At 44.3% G+C, this 23,243-nt stretch overlaps 1 protein-coding gene across 1 annotated transcript in view; it reads left to right on the top strand.

The window, feature by feature from the left end:
* The window catches only part of SMG1 (SMG1 nonsense mediated mRNA decay associated PI3K related kinase), a 302,694-nt gene that overhangs the window by 110,929 nt on the left and 168,522 nt on the right, over positions 1-23,243 (top strand). Inside the window, exons 23-26 of the mRNA XM_068125825.2 lie at positions 8,821-8,975; positions 18,030-18,169; positions 22,140-22,350; positions 22,581-22,681. Coding sequence (XP_067981926.2) covers positions 8,821-8,975; positions 18,030-18,169; positions 22,140-22,350; positions 22,581-22,681 — 607 coding nt within the window. The remainder of the gene's footprint in view (positions 1-8,820; positions 8,976-18,029; positions 18,170-22,139; positions 22,351-22,580; positions 22,682-23,243) is intronic.

The raw sequence follows: 23,243 nt of genomic DNA, 5'->3' as shown, positions 1-23,243 counted from the left end.
TTTGCATTTCGTCGTTTTAGTCTTTTCCAGATTGGGCAGCTGCGGTGCGATACGGCCAAAGTTCTGGGTGAATCGGGTGAGTCGGGGAACAACTGTTCGGTCGCGGAGCCTTCGCTCGGCAAACAACATCCTAAACCGCGATCAGTAACAATTGGTGTCAGGAGTGGGATTCGAACCTGGGGCTAAATTTATTTAGCCCAAATTTTGGACACCAATTGTGTTATTACAGTAACAATTGGTGTCGGGAAGTGAGATTGGACCCGAAGCGCGCTTAACGCGCTCAAAATTACAAAGTACCGAAATTGCTTTTGTTTTACAAAACCCGAATTTTGAAATCGCGCCATGGCTGGTCAAGGCGACGGGATGCCGGTGGGTGAGCTAGAGGAGGGGTTAGGAGTAACCCAGGATCAAATGGAGGGGAGCAATGAGGAGGCGGTTGAGGGAGTATCAGACGCACAAAATGGCGTCCTCGCGCACGTGGGTGTAGCGGCACCAAATTTTGCCGCGCCCGTGACCGTAGCAGCGGCCGCAGCACCAATGAACTGCGGCCTATTCATGCAGCAGATGCAGGCCTTCATGGTCAAGGCGGAGGAGGAGAGGGAAGAGAACAGGGGGATGAGAAACCAAATTTTAGGAATGGGGAACCGGATGGATGCTCAGAGTGAGCAATTGGGAGCAATGAGGGACGAAGCGAGGGGTACCGGTGAGAAGTTAGACAATAATTTTGAGGGGTTAGACAACGGGATAAAAGAGGTAAAGAATGGGTTAACGGGGGTGGAAAATAGAATGGCTGCCCAGGAGAATCAGTTAGAGGGGGTAAAAAATGGGTTAATGGGGTTAGAAAATAGGATGGAGGACAAATTGCGGGAAATAGGGGAACAATCTGCCCGGGAAATCAAACGAATGGGGAACCAGATAGAGGAGGTCCAAATCGGGTTAGAAAGTAAATAGGATGCTCAGAGGGATGAATTGGGACAGATGAGGGTGGCATCTACAAAAGAGATGGAGGAGATGAAAGAGGGGATACGACGAGGTGTGAGTGAGGACTGAGGAGGTCTCGGGGCTACGCGAGGAGGTAAAGCGAGGTGAGAAGCGTATGGAGAAAGAGGTGGGAAATAATACGGCTAGGTTACAGGGGGGAATAGAAGATCTGACAGAGGAGGTGGAACAGCTGACGGAGGGACAAACGGAGTTAGTGGAGCAGGTTCAAAGGAACACTGCAGTACTCGGAGGGTTAAAGGCGACACAAAAATAAATTAAAAACGAATTAATAGCGGCACAGAGGCAATGTCAGATGGTACGTGAGGGACTGACAATGAGGGTGGACGAGGTGACAGAGATAATGGAGACAAAGGACCGGCAGGTGAGGATGCACATAGAGACGGTCACGGTAGCCTTAGAGGACGAACTTGAGGAGACGCACCGGGAAATAAGAGAGGTGAAGCAAAAATTAGAGGAAGTGGAAGAAGAGGTGAGTGAAATTAAGAAGGGACGGACAGAAACTAAGAGGGAGATAAAGGAGGAGGTGATGGAATATGTCCAAGGTCGGTGCTCAAATCGTGATGTCGTGCTCACTAACCAAATAAAAAGTTTGCAGGTGGCAAAAGAGGTGCGGAGACGAGGTGCCAAGGTGAGTGGCGAAATATTCGGAAATGTACATGATGTGAGGAAAGCTTCAGTCGGCTTGGGGATTGGTTTGGATCCGGGTGTTCGTGAAAGGCCGTTGGTGAAGTGTGCGACAGGTCTGGTGTGCGAAGAAAGAGGTGTGCGAGAATGTCCGACCATGGGGTGTGTGAGGAAAAAGTGCACGCCGAGGAGTGAGTGTGCCGTCAAGAGTGAGTTGGTCGAAGCGCGTGTGCGAGGGGGTACATGGAAGCGCGGTGTGGTGAGTGTTACGGAGGAAGTAACGAGAGAGTGTACACCTGTGGTGAGTGTTACAGAGGAAGTAACAAGAGAGTGTACACCTGTGGTGAGTGTTACAGAGGATGTAACGAGAAAGTGTACGCCTGTGGTGAGTGTTACAGAGGGTGTAACGGGAGAGTGTGCGCAAGAGTGTGCGCGAGAAAGGTGTGTAACGGACAGGTGCATGGGGAAAGAGTGCGCTGTCAAGAGTAAGGGGGAATGCACGCCTGTGGTGAGTGTTACAGAGGATGTAACGGGAGAGTGTGCGCAAGAGTGTGCGTGAGAAAGGTGTGTAACGGACGGGTGCATGAGGAAAGAGTGTGCTGTCGAGAGTAAGGGTGAGTGCGCTGTCAAGAATGAAGGTGAGAGTAGTGAGAGTGACACGGAGCGTGAGTTGGTTGTGACAGGTGAGCGAGGATGTACACCTGGAATGGAAGGATGCACACCTGGAATGGTAGAGCGTGTGTGGGAATGCACACTTGAGTTGGTCGTGAGGCACGTGGTTGGGTGTGCGAGTGAAAGCACACCTGTGATGGTCACAGAGGAGGTGACCGAGGAAGGGGCGCGAAGAGGTGTGTTGGTGAGGTGTGCGAGCGACGAATGTGTGCCAAGGTGTTCGGTGGTCAGGTGTGTGACCAAGTCGGTGAGCGGAATGAGTGTACCGAGGTGTGTAAGGAAAGGTACGAGGAGCATGGGAACAGCTGGAGGTAGTAGCAAGAAAGGGGTAGCGTATGCGTGTAAGCATGCAGGTGAGGCATCGACGGTAACCGGGTTAGCGGTTAGAGCGACTTTTCGCCGAATCGGGCCCTCGGTGTGTGCCGGGCTTCGCGTGCCGCGAGAACCAGCGGGGATCCGAGCCACGGCGGGTTCGAAAGGACCGCCGTACGCGATCCACGCTGGGCCTCGCTTGGAACGGCTGCGTCCGTGCTCCACTAGGCGGAGCGGGCAGCTCGATAGGAAGGGTCGTCATGGCGACCACTTTTTGTTGAGACGTGCCGGCAGGTCGAGATCGGGACATTGGATGGCTCCACGCCGAGGTGGTGCGTGGGATCTCGGCCCGGGTAAGCCCCCGTCCCTGCCCCGAATGCGGGACGTATCCAGCCGCTGGCACAAAACAACCCGCATTCATTGCTCGGCTGTACGAAGCCGAGCTTTAGAAGGGAATTGGCGCACCGAGAGGATCTAATAAGTAGACGGGTGATGAGGATAGTGTTTTGGCCCAGAAATTAGAAAAAAGCAAAATTTGATGATGGTACGGTGATTAGCGGTAAATGGCAAATTTTTGAATTGTTGGATTTGGACGAGCGAAATTGATAGGACCTCCCCGATGTGGTGGGATGGCAAATCCACCATCCCTCACAACGAGGGGGGCAAAGGAGCACTAGCTTATGGGGTTGATGGCAGTGAAAACTAGCCCGGGTGGGTTAGGATATTGTGTGTAGGGATCTAGCGAAGATGACATTAGGTGACGTTAAGGCTAGTTAGTGACAAGGATACCTGTAGTGGGGACGCAGGTAGATTAGCGTGGATGATAATGACGTGGGAGCGCAATAGTTTAAAGGGGCGACTGGGAAGCGCAAGTTTCAGAGGGGAGTAGTTAGATGAGATGATGCCGTGTGTTTGAGGATTGAACAGGTGTGATTGCACAGGTGTGCAACTGAACAGGTGGATGGAGCAGTGTATGAGTGGGTGATGGTGATGTGTATTGTGATGACCAAATGGTCCAGGAAGAGGAGGAGGGTGCAGGTGGCACCAGGTGTGAGGGCACAGGTGTGCAACAACAGGTATGGAGAATGGTAGTGTGGAATAAATGGAGTATTGGAATGGATGGTCGTGGAGTGAGTATGGTGGAAAACTGTGGAGTGGAGTGGATGGTGCGAAGGCGTGAATGGGGGAAGAGTGGACCCCCATCACGGATACCCGGGGCGGGTAGTGTAAGTGTTAGGTAGAGGGTATAGGTAAATTGTGGTTGGATATTGGCATCTGTGGTGCGAGTGGAAGAATGGTGATTGGATGGGTGCATTAGTGTTGTGGAAATGGCTGGGCGTGTAGCCTGTTAGTGTGTGTAGTTGGTTTGGGCACTCCACCACTGTAAGGATGTCGGCCAGGTGAGGCCGCAGGTGGGCTCTGGGAGCCGGTAGTAGTTGTTGTGGATGGGGCCCGAGGATCCGGAGGACGGACCCGGGTAGCCCAGTGCCAGAGGGCACCGAGTGGGGTGACAGAGCCAGGAGGGGCTTTCCCCAGTTAGTTAGGTTAGGGTGAGGAGCTAGGTAAGCTCGGGTGGCAACTGCAGTGGTTGAGGTGTGCAGGTGGGTAGACCTGCTGGGAGAGCTACACGTCACAGCCCAGAAATTGTGCAAGGGCACTGGGAGATGAATCGGGGGAGTGAGACCCCAAAGTGAGAAGCACCACAGTTTGGTCAATGGGAATTGGTTTTTAGAACCCATAGTGTAAGTTGGCCAATGGATTGGCGGGGAAAGACCCCGGGTAGTGTAAAGTGTGTTAATGTCATTTAGAAAGTAGTTAGGATGAAGTCTCCTCGCACCATCTGCATCCACTCACCTGAGGTGACAGGTACTCCACACCATGCCATGTTTTGATTATTTTTTATGATGCAAATGTTTGGATTGTGAGACGCATCATGACGTGGGTGTGACATTGTGCTTTGATGTTCCATCTCTTCCTCCTTATGAGGATTGATGATGAATTTGGTGATGGCAAATTTTGAAGTAGAGGGATTGTGGAGACGAATTTGGTATAGGAGAAATATGGGGAAGACGTGACAGTAGTGACGAATTTGTAAATGGGTAGATTTTGTAAATATGGGGTAAGGGCAAGGGTAGTGTAGGTGACAGGGGGGTGACGTACGGTAGGGACGAGCTTTCTCACTTCGCCCTCCGTACGCATTTCGCCTTGCATTGCCTTATTGATGTGTACCCTTGTGACCTTACCCCTCGCTCAATTGTCTCTTTTGTCTCCCACATGACCTGTGCGCCATTGGGTGCCGAGGGGAGCGTGCGTGAGTCCTCCATTGTGCGCCCGGAATTCCCAGAACCAGCTGTCTGCATCGATGCACCACATTATGGACCACATGTCTGTGGCCGAGCACCACTTATGGACCCCATGGGTTGGGGCATGGCCCCTCTGCTGGAACCGGCCATGAGGGCCCGACATCTTGCTGGCGGACCTTGGCCACAGGGCACCGATGCCCCACAGGTGAACCACACGTAGTCGGCCCTGTGGGCCATAAATAAAATAAATAAAAATGGACACATTGGGTGCAAGTTTTAATACAAATAGGCCGCCAGTAAGCAAAGCAAAGGAATGACAACATCTGGAAGAACAAATAATAATAACCAGCAGAGGGAGCCGAAGAGCAAGAGATCACCTGCAGGGTTAGGGGTTGTTGATTTATTTTTTATTCTTGAACAATGGTGACTGCACCGATTGGTGCTTGGGTGTGTATTGGGGCGTTTTTGGGTGCTTTCATGGTGCATTGATGCAGAGCAGACTGTCTCCCCCCCAGAAAGAACAATCACAGGTCCTGGGTTAGTTTTGTAAATAAAAATAGCGTCATTGTAAATAATGCTCCCCACCGTCAGTGTATAGTTTGAAGACCATTCCGCAATTCGGTTAACTGTGGGCGTAAGTCTGTTAGGCAGGGTGCAATGGAGCAGCGGGACACATTTATTTATGTTTTAAAACTGTCGCACTCAGGGTCAGGTTAAAAGTAGAGGGAACTACACCTACGTGTCACACTAAATAAAAGTTGTAGGCCCGGGACGTGCCTAAGAGGAGGAGGGTGCAGTGTTGCGGATATGAGGACTGTATTTTTTTGATTGTGTGCTTTATTATTATTATTATTGTTTATTCTGCGCCCCCTGCCTCCGGAGCTGTGTAAAGGTGAAAGGGCATCCCATAATTAGTCCACAAGCATACACGTCAGCCAATAATAGAATACCCCTGTTCGATAGTTATATCTTATTCTGTGTTTTAGGGTAAGGCTGTGTCTCCCATTAATTGAAGTACTCCATTGCACCAGTGAAAGAGAATAGATCCCCTTTCATTCCCATCCCCAAAATCTCCATTTCCTTTCACATCCCCTTTCGTCATTGCCAAGCCTCGATTGCCAATTACATCCCCTCCAAAACCACCATTGAACATGTGCTCGGGTCGGGGAAGAGGGGCGTGCCCGCCCGTCGTCATCAAGGGCGGAGCCAGAGGGTCGCGTGACCAACCAGGGCCGAGGTGAGCACACCGATGGGCGTGTCATGAAGGCCGGCGGCTTGATCGCCGGAGGCGCTATAAAGGCGCACGCGCAAGAAGCGTGGGGGGTCGGTGGTGAGGAGTGAGTGGACCAAGAGAGAGAAAGAGTGGTTGGACCAAGAAAGAGAAAGAGTGGTTGGACCAAGAGAGAAAGAGTGGTTGGACAGGGAGACGTGCAAGAGTGTTGTTGAGTTGAGGGTTTGGACCAGACGAGTCAGACGAGTCCTGGCAAAGCAAGCGGCGGCCACAGCAGCAACAACACCCAACAGCCGCTTGGGGCCTGGACGGCGGTTTTGAGCAGGGCCGCGAAGAAACGGCGGCTGCTAAACGCGCCGATCGTGCTGCAGGACCCCCTTGGACCTTCCTCTCCCTCCAGCCATCCACCTCCTGCCTTTCCACCCTTCTTGTGTACGTGAGTTTGTTCTGTGTGTCTTGTCCCTGGGTATTTAATTAAGTCTGAATAAGCTAGTATTTGCACTGTGTCACCTGCGTCTTATGTGTTGTAAATAAACGTGACTGCTTTCTTTTTGCTTGTGTGTATAATAAATCCAATTACTCTTCTGTCCGTCTTCTCGTCTTATTCCTTTTCCTCTTTGCATTTCGTCGTTTTAGTCTTTTCCAGATTGGGCAGCTGCGGTGCGATACGGCCAAAGTTCTGGGTGAATCGGGTGAGTCGGGGAACAACTGTTCGGTAGCGGAGCCTTCGCTCGGCAAACAACATCCTAAACCGCGATCAGTAACTATATATATATATATATATATATATATATATATATATATATATATATATATATATATATATATATATATATATATAGATATATAGATATATAGATATATAGATATATAGATATATAGATATATAGATATATAGATATATAGATATATATATATTATATATTATATATATATATATATATATATATATATATACATATATATATATATAAAAACTTGAATAAAATAAATAGGTTGCAGGGACATTTTGCCAGGCTCCTCTCGCACGCACCCACGAGCTGGCCGGATAGATAATTAAACCCAGGTGTGAGTCGTTAAATCACTTTTGCTCGTACAGGCCTACTGGGTGAAGTGTATTCAAGAGTGCCAACTACTAAGGGAAAGTGCACGGATATCTCTAATACAAGATAAAGGAAACGTATACATAAGACCGGTCACCACTGAGACTGAATGATATCACCAAACCGAGATAACCCCTTCGTCCCTTGACTTGGGACCACATATGGTTTTAATCTCCTTGCGTGAACATGCACACAACACACAACACACATGGATGAACTGGCTTTCCGAAGGAGCAAGGCCTGCAGATGGCGCTCTAATACCAATAATGGACATGGTTTGCCTTTACTTAACAGTGCCTCTCTCACAAACTTTGTTGCAATTTAATTACACAAAGCACTGACCGGACATTCCTTTCTCACCTTATCTGTGGGATATCCCGTGAAGCATGCTGTGAAACGATGTTTCCGTGTGAACGATGGTGGGATATCGTGTGCAGCTGTTCAGTGTGAATGACGGCATATCCCTTGAAAGCCATGAAAATGTGAAGCACATGGCAGCGAACGCAGGAGCAGGACATGCTCGCGGCTTGTCGATTTTTTTTTTTTTTGCGTATGTCCAGCTACTTTGTGCCTGGCTGGTGAAAGAGGGGTTTTATAAATGTCAAGCTCGCGGCTCGTGAATTTTTTTTTTTGTGCCCTGAAAAACCGCGAATTCGCGGAACACGGCTGCGAATAGAAAAAAAAACCCCGCAAATTTGCGGGGCACTTTTCCGCGAATAGAGAAACTGGTCGCATTTTATCAGCTGCGAATACGCGGAACCGCAAATAGCAGAACCGCGAATAGCGGGGTCCAACTGTATTGTATGCAAACATAAATCTGCAGATAAATGATTTCAGATTAATTTGTTTAATTGAACTAATTGGCTTGTTTTGTTGAATCCCATCATTCTGGTGCAAACATGAATCGGTGTACAATGTTGCTGTTTTTTTTTAACACATTTTCCATTTGGTCTAACATTCTATTGGATCCATCTGCCTGCCAGTTTCTGCTAGTCTCCTCATTTGCGAGTTTTATTTTATAGCGAATAACCCATCCTTGGATGGGATAACTCCCCCAGAATTGGTGGTGCTGTGGCTTGCAGATTTATTTATTTAATTTTTTGTTTTTTTTTACACTCAGTCGAGGCTCGTGTTAGAGCTAATGCATAGAACATATAATAAAGGGAGTGGTTGAGAGAGAGGGAAGTACAACACCATTGGAGAACAGGGACATTGGGAGATCTGTGGAAGGGAAAGAGCTAGGGTGGGTTTCGCGGGATAAACAAGGTGGATACGACGAGGACTTTCAGGAAGTCTTCAAGAGAATTGGCATCTCCGCCGTTTCATGAAGCTTCGAGCCGTTTATGGTCTCGACGTGTTGCAGCTTATAGGTTGAACAATTTAAAGCAGAACAACAGAATAGAAAGGTGACGATTAATTGTATGTCAACATACCTCAACACGTTATGATCGTTGTACTCAAATACCATACGCTTCTGCTGAACATTTATATGCACATAGAAATAACTATACTACGTTACCCCCTTAAACACTGATCGCATCCCCGCAACAATATTGTGTTGATGTCACCATAGGCGGCAGAGCTGGAAGTTGTGGTGATGTTGGCAGCGAAGGCATTCTGTCAACTGCAGTCCCCTGAGGCTCTGCAGGGGTTGGCAAACTGGTGTGGAGTCCTGCTTGGTCGGCCTATCCCCTGGCTGCAGGCTGCAGTCTCTCAGGCTGATGGGAGGTATGTGTACTTGGATGGAGATAGCATTTATCAGTGCAAGGTAACATTCTTATTTTTGGCCTTTAGTTGCCTGCAAACTACTCGGGGTAAAGCACACATAACTGGAACTGTACTCGGAGCGTGTACCTCCACCATGCTGAACACTACGTTTTGTATCCCACTGATAGGCCAGATCTGGATCTGACCCAAACCAAAATCGAATCGGCTTGTTCTTGTCGTCTTACCAACTGTTGTGGAATTTTTTAAATTTAATATTAGCCTTTGAATTGATTTGACAAGACTCAAGATAATTAAATGTCCACATTTCCTCTCAGAAGACAATTAATGATTTAATGACACATAGTAGTACTTGATTCACTTTCACCAAAGGTATTTACAGAATACACTTCCATTTGAGTTACACATACACGAATAAAACGAAATCACTATGCCACATTCAACACAGATCAACACACTACATTTAATACATTACAATTGAGCCAAGAACTCTCTGAGGGTGCCGTGGCATGGCTTTTTTATGGTCAGTGATCAAAGAGCGGGGTCAGGTAAGGTTCAAAAAAGATAACAAGCATTGCGTGAGTCTCCAATCCTCGGGTCAGCTGTTTTCTTTCTTCATCAAATGTAAACAAAGCCTCCTGCTCTTTCTGATAGCGTGCATGGAGACCTCAGTTAAAGAGAAAAACAGGGTCGGAGAAAGTTCGAATCAGTGAGGATTATATACATCATTCTTATAAGTTCTATGTATTAAATATTTTTTAATACATGTGTATATAGGTGTCGTATGAAAAGTCGTATCATATAAAAGTATACTATTTAAGCAATATCAGGTATCAGGTATCTCGGTGGAGCATAAACCTCCACCAGGATGAACAGTTTACGTTTTGTATCAACTGATCGGCCGGATCTGGATTTGGACCTGAACCAAAATCTAATAGGCTTGTTCTTGTCACTTACCCAACTCATCCACCATGTTTTGTCACAAGTCGTCCATAACTTTTTGAAATATCCTGCTATATATTGTTTTTGGTCCTATCACTCTGGTGAAGAATCGGTAAAAAAAAAATTTATTCTTAAATCCTGATCCGGATTCGGATCTTCACCAAAATTGAATCAATTTGTCCTTTTCACACAACCAGCCTGTCCACCAAGTTTTGTCTTGGCTTGAGCCTGGTGTTGGCTTAGCGGTTAGGGTGCCGGCTTGGGATCCTAGGATCCTGGGTTCGAATCCCGGTCGATCGCTGAATTAACGCCAGGGGGGTTGACTCAGCCTGTCATCCTTCCGAGGTCGGCAAATGGAGTACCAGTTTACTGGTAATTCCCTGTGTCTCAAGATGCGACTAACAGGGTTGGCGGCAGGAAGGGCATCCGGCCATAAAACATTGCTTCAAAAAGGGGACCACGGTGCCCGAAAAAGGCCAACCCCTGCTCTGCGGGGAAAAATGGCCTCTAAAGGTGGTTCTTCTTCTACACAACCAACCTGTCCACCATGTTTTGTCCGAATCCGTCCACAACTTTGAGATATCCTGTTCACAAAAAGACAAGCCACAGACACAGACAAAAACTTGATGATATTCATAGAATACTTACCCTGCGCAGTCAACTTGTTGTGAGCCAACTCTTCTGTTTCTGAACATTGTTTTTCTTTGATCCAATATGGCTGCCAGACCACGTGAGCGATGACATCATAAATTTATATTCTCTAATATAATTGTTGCATAGATCACACTCAATACATTTCAAACTGATCAGACTAAGCGTTGTTCCTGTCGAATTATGACATATTTATGGCACCAAAGACGTCATTATTAACAACACCTATTCCCCATAGTGAGTTCTTTACAATTAGCTATGTTTCAATTTTTTCCAAGCAGAGGTTTTGGAGATATCGAGGTGCAACATTTTTCGTTTTTTCCAAGATAGCGCCTGTGCTACATGACCTATAACGTCATGATTATCATTAACATATTCTACATGAGGAGGCGCTCCTATGGTGAAAATTTCGTGCCCATCAGACCAACAGTTGCTGAGAAAAAAAATATTCACAATGATCGGATATATGTTGCACTTGTCGAATTAAGACGTCATAACGAAGGCACAGATGACATCATCATTAACATATCTTATTGCCCAAGGGTAGTGCTTGACGGTGAGCCATGTTTCAATTTTTTCCATGGAGCGGTTTCAGATAGAGGTGCAACTTTTTTCGATTTTTTTCCAAGATGGCGTCTGTACCACGTTTCCTATGACGTTATAATTATCATAAAAAAATTCTACAGGAGGAGCTGCACATGTTGTGAAAATTTTGTGTCCATCGGTCTAAGTTGCGGACGAATTTTTGTTTTATTCATACTGAACAGATCAAGCGTTGTACTTGTCGAATTATGACGACATAATTAAGGCACTGATGACATCACCATCAACATATCTTATTCCCCATGGTGAGTACTTAACAATGAGCCATGTTTCAATTTTTTCCATTGAGTGGTTTGGGAGATAGAGGTGTAACGTTTTTCCAAGATGGCGTCCGTACCACGTGACGTATGACATCATAATTATGAATAAAAAAATTATACAGCCAGAGGTGCTTCCATGGTAAAATTTCGTAATAATCGGATCAACGGTTGCCGAGAAAATGAATTTTTAAAATGCAGACACGTATGGCACATGGCACACGGCACACATACTCAACTGAATGCTTAACCCTGCTTTTCGCTTTGTGAGCGCAGGGTAATAAAACCAGACAGACAGGTAAAAACCTAATATCCATCCACCTTAGGAGGTAGTAATGATGAAACAGTACACCCTACCTCCTTCTTGTAATCCTGAAAGGCAAGCGATTCACTGAGGAGGAAAATGAGCATTTACTTTATTTTTATGTTGGGCTTTGATTTTTTTTTTGATTTTTTTTTGGGGGGGTTCTTTCATGATGAAAATTTTTTTGGTGATGACATGATGACAAAAATATTGGCACCCTTGGACTTTTTTCAAATAATGCACCATTTCTTCTGGAAAATTGTTTAAATAAATAAATATTTTGGTATCCACATATGTATTTCTTTGGTTTGCAATGGAACAAACACAAAAAAGCTGAATTTTTTTTACTAAATCTAGCTTATGCCACACAAAAATCGTAAAATGGCCTGGACAATATTATTGCCACCTTTCAGAAGTTGTTAGAAATAAATAGATTTCAATCAGGTGATTCTCCTTTACTTTGGAATTGAACTCACCTATGGTGAGTTGCAGATGCCTACAATATAAAAATCACTCATTCAACCATTTTGAATAGAGAAAAGGAGTCATTCTGCTGTTTTGTGTCACTGTGTGTACCGCAATGAGCATGGAGAAAATAAGGAAAACCAGAGAATTGTCTGAGGAGGTCAGACATGGACAATCTCAAGGCTTCAAGTCCATCTCCAGAGACCTTGATGTTCCTGTGTCCACCGTACACAGTTATCAGGAGGTTTGAGGCCCATGGCACTGTAGCCAGCCTCCCTGGACATGGCTGCAAGAGAAAACTTGATTGAAGATTGCAGCGAAGGATTTGTCCGAATGGTGGAGAAAGCACCTCGTTCAACTGCCAAACAGATTCAAGCTGACTTTCAGACACAAGGTACGATAGTTTCAACTCGTACCATCCGTTGCCAACTCGATGAAAGGAGATTCTATGGTCGGAGACCCAGGAGGACCCCACTGCTGAGAGAGAGAGAGACAGAGAGACAAAGACAGACAAAGACAGACACAGAGACAAAGACAGACAGAGAGACAAACAGAGACAAAGACAGACAGACAAAGACAGACAGAGAGACAAAGACAGACAGAGAGACAAAGACAGACAGAGAGACAAACAGAGAGAGACAAACAGAAGAAAGTCCCACTGGAGTTTGCCTAAACACAAAGGAACAAGCCAAAATCTTTCTGTGGACAGATGAGACCAAATTAGAGCTATTTGTTAAAGCACATCATCTCTATGCTTACAGAAATGAAAATTAAGCCTTCAAAGGAAAGAACACCTTCCCTACAGTCAATCATGGAGGAGGATCAGTGATGCAGGGATTATCCTGGAGGATTTTAGCAATGGGAAAAAATCTCCCTGTGTACAAAACAATGAGATTTTTTCCAAACACGATGGGATTATACAAAATTGTTTTGAGATAAAATTTTACTCGCGCTCGTCAAATCTCATTATTCTCGGGGTATTAATCTATCTATAATTCCAGTAATCTCTGTGTGTATGTATGTATGTATGTATGTATGTATGTATGTATGTATGTCTGTGACCGCTGTTTCTCGACAACCACGGGTTCGATATACTTTAAACTTGCCAGGTATATTGCTGGGGACCCGAGGATGTGCCTTTTCAAGGTTTCATATTAATCGGAGAAGTAGTTACCGAGCTATGTCCAAAAAACGATTCAACCAATCAGAGAGCAGCGAGCTATCACGTGTGCCGAACGTGCCGAACAGACTCTGCCTCGGACGGCACATTTGAGAGCGTATTCATTTATTTCACGTTGGCAAACTATGTTGCCGCTATGTTGGCGTTAAACTATGTTTTAAAACTAATTAAAACTAATTTGCGATTCTTTCGCTTTCCTGCGCGTTTGTGCACGTTATGGCGATTTCTTTACCAAACTCCGCAAGCCGTTCGCTTTGGACCAAACCATTTCATGTAAATAGAGGGGGGGGATTGTCACCGTACTCGCAAGCCGTTCGCTTTGGACCAAACCATTTCATGTAAATAGAGGGGGGGGATTGTCACCGTACTCGCAAGCCGTTCGCTTTGGACCAAACCATTTCATGTAAATAGAGGGGGGGGGATATAATTTTAGATATATATATAGTACGGGCATGCCCTAGTTAAAAATAAATATGGTCAAGAAAACAGACTTGTGTGTTTCTTTCTGTATTCAAACAGACTATCTCACTCCCTGTGGCTTTTATTGCGTAAATGATTAACCATGCCTCAGATAAGTTTAACACATAAGTTGCCATGAATTAGCACATTTGATCACATTTAATAACACTGATTGAAAACACCAAAAGTCATGTTGTTTGATCACATGACAATGTCCGCCTCCCTGAAGATGGATTGTTATCATAAGACAAGAAACAATGCTCTTAACTTTAGACAGTAAATCATCAGTTTTGCTGAAAAATCATGTCAATCACAATATCCCTGGTGATCGTTGTGATAGATAGTGATAGTGAATTTAAGGGCCCAGCTGTCTTAAAACGTTATTAAAGTTTTGCCGGAAGTAACTGTCTGCACTGTGGCGGCCCTGGCCACTGTCCCGCTTTCGCCCTGCACACGGTCACTAGCTGGATCATCCTGGTTGTCCTCAGTGTTAGAACTACTGCTGGTACCGATAAAGAATCGTTTTATACTTTGCCCATCAGGCTGTGGTTGCGGAGGTCTCTTTTTCGGTGGCATTTTCGGAAAAAGCATAATCCAGAAACTACTGCAGACAGCGAACACGTGGTTGCCGAAAAGCCGTCGTTTAATACCGCAAAACATTGTCACGGCTACCGTAAAGCGTGAAAGCGAAATTAAAATGTCTACGGTCTGTTTACAGTTTAGAATAGCTTTGGCTTTGACAACTTCCACACCTGACAAAAGCAGAAGTAAGTACACGATTTGAAACTGTTTCGCCTGAAAACTATACCGCGACAACTGACATGCTCTTTGCGATTTTTTTATCGCTCTGGCCAAAATTGTATGCGATATTTTCCAACTTTATGCGAGAATATCACGGAATCGCGGCCAAAGTCAATCCCTGTGATGTTTTGGGGTTGCTGTGCTGTCTCTGGCACTGGGTGCCTTGAATGTGTCCATGGCATCATTAAATCAGGAGATTAACAAGGCATTTTAGAGTGCAATGTTCAACCCAGTGTCAGAAAGCTGGGTCTCCGTCAAAGGTTATGGGTCTTGCAGCAGGACAATGACCCCAAACACACTTCAAAAAGCACCCAGGAATGGTCCAAGACAAAATGCTGGACTGTTCTGAAGTGGCCAGAAATGAGTCAAGATCTAAGTCACATTGAACACCTGCGCGGAGATCTGAAAACAGCAGTTGGGAGAAGGCACCCTTCAAATCTGGGAGAACTGGAGCAGTTTGCACAACAAGAGTGGACCAAACTGCCAGTAGAGAGGTGTAGGAAGCTCATTCACGGCTTTAGGAAGTGCTTGACTGCAGTTATTTTGTCCAAAGGCCAAAGAGTCTCGGGTGTCAATAATTTTGTCAATCCCATTTCTTTTTATTTTCTGATTTAAAAGGATATATTAAGTTCTGAATCAAAAACAAAGGTTCTGTAATATTAACATTGAAATAAAGAATTATGGAGACCAAATACTTTTGTAAATTTCAACTTATTTTAGAGAAAATTGTGCATTATTTGAAAAAAAATGCAAGGGTGCCAATATTTTTGGCCATGATAGGCTATGAGCCAAGGGGGTTGGTCGGTACCATACAGATGGAGTAAGGCTCATTGTGATTTTTAGCAAGATATATGTCCCTAGATATGAAAAAAAAGTGATAGCAGTGTATAACTCTCGGCCATCTCTGTGTTATCACCCAAAATATTATTATATGCCTGCTTCGCTTCGCCAAAAAATGTGATATTTGCTAAAATTGGAATAAATATGTTTTTAAGGACCACAGAGTGCCAATAATTTGCATACTGGATGCCAACTAATATAGTAATAGAAATATAGAACATTTGTGGGGGTTATTTATCAAAATATTGATACAATGACAAAAAATATGTTAAATTTAGTGAAAAAGTGGTCGAAATCGCTTCGAGTTCAGAATTCACATTGTACATTTTTGTCAATATTTCAAAAATGAAAACTCCCAGAGTAACATTTGACCCCTCAAAATCTTCGCAAGGAACCACTGCATTGGAATATATCATTACTTTGTAATATGGTGGTTGTTTGGGGCACATATTTTGGCAAAGTTCAAAATATGTTCAACCATACCCCCTAATTTTGATATTTTGGAACGAAACATAGCTTTTGAACATTTTAGGTTTATTCATCTACTACTTTTGGTATCTCAGTGTAATTTTTGGTATTAGCTAGTATCCTAAAGTAGGTTTGTAACATCAGCTACATTATATTTCACAATGCATGCAAACTTGCTCCACACTCTAGGTTTATCATGATCTCTCGAACAAATACGATCTCGATCTCGATCTCGGCACTCTGTGGTCCTTAAAAACATATTTATTCAAATTTTAGCAAATATCACATTTTTTGGCGAAGTGAAGCAGGCGTATAATAATATTTCTGGTGATAACACAGAGATGGCCGAGAGTTATACACTGCTATCACTTTTTTTTCATATCTAGGGACATATATCTTGCTAAAAATCACAATGAGCCTTACTCCATCTGTATGGTACCGACCGGTCAATTTGGGGGGTCTGGCTCATAGCCTATGACTGTGTTCTACAACTTAACTTGGAATGCCCCTTTAAAATCTTCTCATCCACTGTATGTTGTCCCACCAAACACTGAACAAAAGACAGTACAAGTGAAACAACCAATATATTTAATAAACTCGAAAGCCTGACAAATACCAAGCAGTTGCTATCTTGTAATGCAAAACATTTTTGGAAGTAATTCAAAGTCAAACTTTTTTGCAAATCAATACAAAAACTATATTATTGACAATGCTTCTCAAATTGACTTCTCTACTTGACTCCTCTACTTGACTCCTCTACTTGACTTCTCTACTTGACTCCTCTACTTGACTTCTCTACTTGACTTCTCTACTTGACTTCTCTACTTGACTTCTCTACTTGACTTCTCTACTTGACTTCTCTACTTGACTTTTCTACTTGACTTCTCTACTTGACTTCTCTACTTGACTTCTCTACTTGACTTCTCTACTTGACTTCTCTACTTGACTTCTCAAATTGACAATACTAAAGTAATGAAGGATTAAGCATATACAAACAGTGGAAATGTTTATCCGCTTGGTTCAAAAGAGTGCTTGTATACTTAAAGAGAACATCACCAAATGTGCATTGTTGCTGTCACATATGTTTCTCTGATATGTATATACAATATTATATACATTGGTTCCAATTGAATGATGTAATGGTATTAATTTGCAAGAATTCACAATTAATTGGAACCTTTTAATACATGCATGCAAGCCCCTTATTTGTCACTATGCTATGTCCACTTAACATTGCCATCAATGCATACAGATCAACCTCATAGCCATCGAGGAATGTGTCATTGCTGGAGAAATATAAAGACTTAGTCACCACAATATTGCTGGTCATGAAGTAAAGGGTGTTGCAAAATTACATTTTTCTTTCACGAGATTAAAGGATTTTTATATTTATTTTTTTTGTATACAGAATCAAGGCTCATGTAACAGCTAACACATTAAACATGAAATCATGCACAGACACAAAACATACAATGAAGGGAGCGGGAGACAGGAGTAGGAGATAGAGGGAAGCACACAAGCACAACAACAGTAGAGACCAAGGACGTCGGTAGATCTCTGGAAGGGTGAGGGCTGTGGTGGAAGGGGGAGGAGGAGGGGGTACACGGTATAAAACAAATTGACATTACTAGGAATTTCAGGAAAGAAGTTGGGGATTGAAAGAGGTGGATTTGGGGTGTTTTAACAGGGGTAGAAAAGATCAAGGTTTTGGGTGGGGGCGATAAACTTTGATTATAATAAGCTTTGATAAGGTGGGGGTGATTCGACAAGCGATTTTTGTTGCTATGGAAGATAATTGTTGCTATCTTTCGAAGTTTGAGCCACTTACATTGTTGCTTGAATATCTGAAGTTGCTGGATTGCTGTGTCGACTCTTGATTATCAGTTGTGTTGTGGTTGTTGCATTTACTAACTGAGGTTGTGAAAACTAATCGGTGTTTTAGTTTAATATGGAATTGGAAAAACCTGTTTTCTGGGTAAGGCAGCGATGTTGTACTTGTGAAGATTACGAGACAACCAAATAAAAATCAATTTGACTCGCTATATTGTTGCTATGACTGATATTTTGACCGGTATGCCTCTTGTTAGGTACGAGAAAGCAGCATTGGACTACCAGGAGGTGATCAGCTCGATGACTGGTGTTGATTGCGTCATCCCTTGCTTGGACCATGCCACCCTAAAGATGGCAAACCCTGTGTCTGGCGGAAGCCCACGGCACAGCCAGGGAGGTATGACCGTGGGGTTTCTTTTTTGACTGGCATTTATTTTGGTCACCGTTTTCAAATGTACATAATCCGTCCACAACCTTTTGGATTGTCATGCTGTATATCGTTTTTTGGCCCCATCACTCAATGGTGAAGAATTGCTTTAAAAAATTCGAAATATCAGATCCTGATCTTGATGTTCATCAAAATCGAATTGTCCTCATCACACACCCAACCTGTCCACCTAATTTAGTATGAATCCATCCTAAACATGTTGAGATATCCTGCTCAGACAAACAAAAACAGAGTGGGGTGAAAACATGTGATAACTTCCATCCACTTTTCGTTGTGGAGTTAATAAAGTAGGTGGAATTCCCGATATAATATTCACTAAATTGTCTGATTTTATGTGTGAGATTATCTACAGATTTGATTCCCCCAACGTAATTACCAATTTCGTAATTTTTTTTTTTAAATGCACTTAAATTTTATGCACAAGGCATACTATCTATAGCTGGAGTGCAAGCACAGATTAATGAATGAATGCTCCGCCTGTGTCAATCATGTCCAGATACTGATGATTGAAAAATCGTCGAAATACAGATGAGATTACCAAAAGTGATCAAAAACTTCAAAAGAAATGCAAAAAGCAAACTTATGTTGCCTTGTTATAGACAGTCGGGAGAAACTACTTTGTTCGTTAAAGTTTTTTTTTTGTTAATTTTTGTACACGATTTCGAAGCTCATGGAGGAGCTGGATCATGGAATGAACAAATCATGATGTAACTGAACAAAAGGGACAGTAGAAAGAGGATGGTGGGTGGTCAAACACCAACAGCATGGTTGAAGGACAAAATAACTGGAGACTTGGAGAACTAATGTATGTGTGGAAGAATGAGGGATAGGGGAGGACAGGTAGTGAACAGCATGGATACAGCTGCAAACTCAGGAAGGAGACACTGTAAAGTTGGAAAGAGGTGGGCTTTGGAAGGGTTATTGGGTTTTAAAAAGATAATGGTTGTGAATGGAGTATGAATTGAGTTGATTGTGAACAGTTGTCTTCAAGCCCTGGAGGAAAGAATGAGATTGAATAGACTGGGGGTTGGTCATTCCACAGGCAAGGAAAAGGTGCTAACGAATGAGTGGAGGTGAGCAGTGCTTCTGGATGTTTCTTGAGCAGTGCAATTTTTTTGGATAGCTCTCCAAAAGTCTGAGACTTGCACGGATCTTGAGTTTCACAAAAATTAACCCCAAAATGGCTATTTTTGGTTTTGTCAACTGCCATCCTCCTGTTTGCGCTGACAAACCTGTTCATGCAATATTTCTGCATTGCAAATGACTGAATTGTATGTCGGTGTAATTATTTGGTCTCTTCAAAAGTAACTTTGAACTTTATAAAACATGCTTAAAAATGAATGCATGCCCTACATCTAGTTATGGGAGGAACCTAACAATGTCATGACTGCACATCGGATTTTTATGTGAAAAAATAAAAAATATTTTTTCACATAAAACGGCTTTTTTGCACGCAAAAAAATTATTTTGCTATTTTCGGAGAAAAAAAAAATTTCGCCCTTTTTCGGGAAAAATAAAATAAAATGCCCTTTTTGGTCGAAAATGTCTGGCAACGCTAAAACAAATTAGGGAATTTTTCGAAATTTTTAACTGCGATCGAAATTTTTAACTGCGATCGATCTCAAAAACAAAACGTTGCGTCCACTTGCGTGCGTTGCGTCCCCAGCGTGTACAGCAGTGAGGCGGTGTACTACAGTGAGAGAGTGTACACAAAGTGTGAACAAGTCTCCTATCAAGATGAGTGCTGCTCTTCGTGACAAGTGGCTGAAGGAATTCAACGCTGGCGGCGATGGGGCCACCTTCAAGTACGTGTCGAGTGACACGGCTTTCTGTCGAGCTTGTGAAAAGACTTTCCGGGCGAAGCAGAAGTCTGAGCTGGCCCAACATGTCCGAGGAGACCGCCACAAGAGCAACTTGGCCTTGAAGAAGAAGAGGACGGTCACGCAAGCCACCATGGAGGACTTTGGTGGCGGAAAGAGGCACAAGTGCGACGTCGTGGCTCGGGAGCTGTGCCAGGCCATGCTGGCCGCTGGCATCCCATGGTCGAAATTCGAAAACCCTGCCCTCCGGTCGTTCCTGGAGAAGCACATCACTCTCCAGATCCCCGATGAAAGCTGGATTCGAAAGCACTACCTCGACAAGTGCTACGACGAGGCCTTGGCGGGGATCCGTGCCGACCTCGGACAGCAGCCCATCTGGCTGTCCGTCGACGAGACGACCGATTCGGCAGGTCGATATGTGGCCAACATCATCGCGGGACGCTTGTCCAAGGAGGGGTACTTTCGTCCCCACCTCGTCCAGTGCATGTTTCTGGAGAAGACCAACTCCGGGGAGATCGTGCGCGCAGTCAATGACACGCTGAGCTATCTTTGGCCTGATTTCAAGCCGGAGTGCCTCAAGGTCCTCGTCAGCGACGCCGCGGCCTATATGATCAAGGCCGGCCATGCCCTGAAGGAACTCTTCCCGGACTTGCTGCATGTGACTTGCGTTGCCCACGCGCTCCACCGTGTCTGCGAGACAGTCCGAGAAATGTTCAAGGACGTCAACGACCTGAATGCCACGATGAAGAAGGTGTTCGTCAAAGCCCCGTCGCGTGTTGTCCTTTGGAAGGAGCAGCAGCCCAATCTTTCTCTCCCCCCGGAGCCCATTCTGACTCGATGGGGGACGTGGATCGACGCCGCGGTGTTTTACGCCGAGCACTTCGAGGCCGTCAAGGACATTGTGGACCAGCTGAACGATGACGACACGATGGCAATCCGGAGTGCCAAGGACCTGTTCGGAAAGGCGGACATCAAGCTCAGTTTGGTCTTCTTAAATGCCCACGTGTCGTTCATCCCGAAGATCCTTAAGCAGCTGGAGGAGGCCGGCATGGAGCTGGCCAAGGCCTTCCAGCTCCTTGATCAGGCCAATGAGGAGCTCGAAAAAATCCGAGGCTGCCGTAAGGAGATCCTGCTCACCAAGTTCAAGGCGGTGCTGCAGCGCAATCCCGACATTGGTGTGCTGAGGACAGTGGCTTTGATCCTGGATGGAGATCAGCACGGATCTGAGGTGGTGTGCCGGCTGGAGTCAAGCTTGCCGACATCCCCTCTTGAGGTACTGCCCCATCGTCAGCGTCGACGTGGAAAGGTCCTTCTCCGTCTACAGAAACGTCCTCACCGACCGCCGACACTGCCTCACCAAGGAGAACATTACCAAGATAATGATTTCAAACACCTACTTTAACCGTTCCTAAAAGGGTCTTGTCAATTTCTTCTAGTCCTCTACTTATCAAACAATGCGGTTGCAATAAAGGTACCTGAACGTCATTTTTTACCTGTTTACTAGCCCAGAGTGCTTAATGTTGTGCAGGAAAAAGCTTACCATTTTTTGTTCTTTTTTTGACTAATTTCTGAAAAACTTGGTAATAATAAAAAATGAATAAAACGGGGGAAAAAAATATTTCGGGATTTTTTCACATAAAAAAAAAAAATCCGCTTTTCAAAACATAAAAGGCCTATTTTCTTAACATAAAAATCCGTAGTCTAGCCCATGACCAACCTTGGTTGCACCCACCAGGAAAGTAAAAAAAGAACTCGATTTCCATTTGCTCCTTATTGGTACATTTCTACCCTTAAGGATGCAAATATAGAAGAATAAAACATCATATCAGAAACTTCATCAGTTTTTCACTTTAAAAAACTGTCACTTCACCATGGACTGTCACTTTTCTTGGTGGTAGCTTTTGTGCTTCCTCCTTGGATTTTACTATTATACAAGAAAGTTTAACCTCTTTTAAAGTTCCCTCATTCGATGTGCCACCCCCCCAAGGAAATCTTTCAGTGTGATATTGCAAACTATCTCCGAACATTTGAGACCTGACGTGCATTCATAGCAATCCTTGGTTAAAACTCTGAAGTGTCGGCTCATTTGTTTTGTGCAGAGACAAAGAAAACTCTGCTGACGCGCCCGACTGAAGTCCCTTGGGAACTCGTTGGTTTCCTAGCTGACCAGGCAGCCGAGTGCTATATGGCTATCAGTGACTGGGATGCCCTGCAGGAGTGGCGTGCAAGTGTGGCAAACATCCGGAACTCTGCAAGTCACTCGGGCACCAGCTGCTTCTCAGGCCTGCACTACGATATTAATTACGTCTTGTGAGTGTGATAGAGACTAAATAAATAATGTACCTGATTTGGAGCTTGAAGTGTTAAATTTCTGATCTCAGCTGTTTTTGAGGAGTCATTTAAGCCACGGATTGTTTTATATAGTTGTGTGGGAATTATTGTTTCAATGTGCATGAAAGTTTATGTTTGTATTAGGGTCGTATGCATTTGCTGCCCTGTTGAGCATAAACGCTGGTGATTGTTGGTCTATGTGAAAGCAGAGCACTGAGCAGCTTTGAGGCCGGAAACTTCAGCAAGTGCCGAGAGCAGCTTGGCCTGTTACCAGGTGAAGGCCCAAGACTAACTGGTGGTGATAAATCAGGTACATTTAGTCTCAAAGCATTTATGTTGAGTTGCATAAGATTTGTGCTTGAGGTCCAAGTTGTACACGAATACTATATCAATCTTTTCAATTCTCCCATAATTTATCCAAAACACAAGCTTTTTGCATTGGCATTTGGTGTCGAGTTGGTTGAATACCAGTTGAATGAATATGGTTGCTGTGATTGGATCTTTATTTTTACCTCTGCTACCAAAGGTGAACGGAGGTTATGTTTTCACCTCTGTCTGTGAGCAAGATATCTCAAGTTGTGGACGAATTCGGATGAAATTTGGTGGGCAGGTTGGGTGTGTGACAATGACAAATCGATTCGATTTTGGTGAAGATTGGGATCAGGATCTGGATACTAGAATTTATAAATGATTCTTCACCATTGAGAGATCGGGCCAAAAAACGATACATAGCTCGATATCTCCAAAAGTTGTGGAAGGATTGGGACTAAACCTGCTGGATGAGCTGGGTGGATGACAAGAACAAACCAATTAGATTTTTGTGTGTGACAAGGATGAGTGGTCCAGATGCAGATCCAACATGTGAGCAGAAT

This window comes from Myxine glutinosa, chromosome 10 (assembly GCF_964187855.1).
Source record: "Myxine glutinosa chromosome 10, kmMyxGlut1.1, whole genome shotgun sequence".
Classification (NCBI taxonomy): Eukaryota; Metazoa; Chordata; class Myxini; order Myxiniformes; family Myxinidae; genus Myxine; species Myxine glutinosa.
Note: the sequence above shows the minus strand (reverse complement) of the source record. Positions and strands in the feature narration are given on the sequence as shown.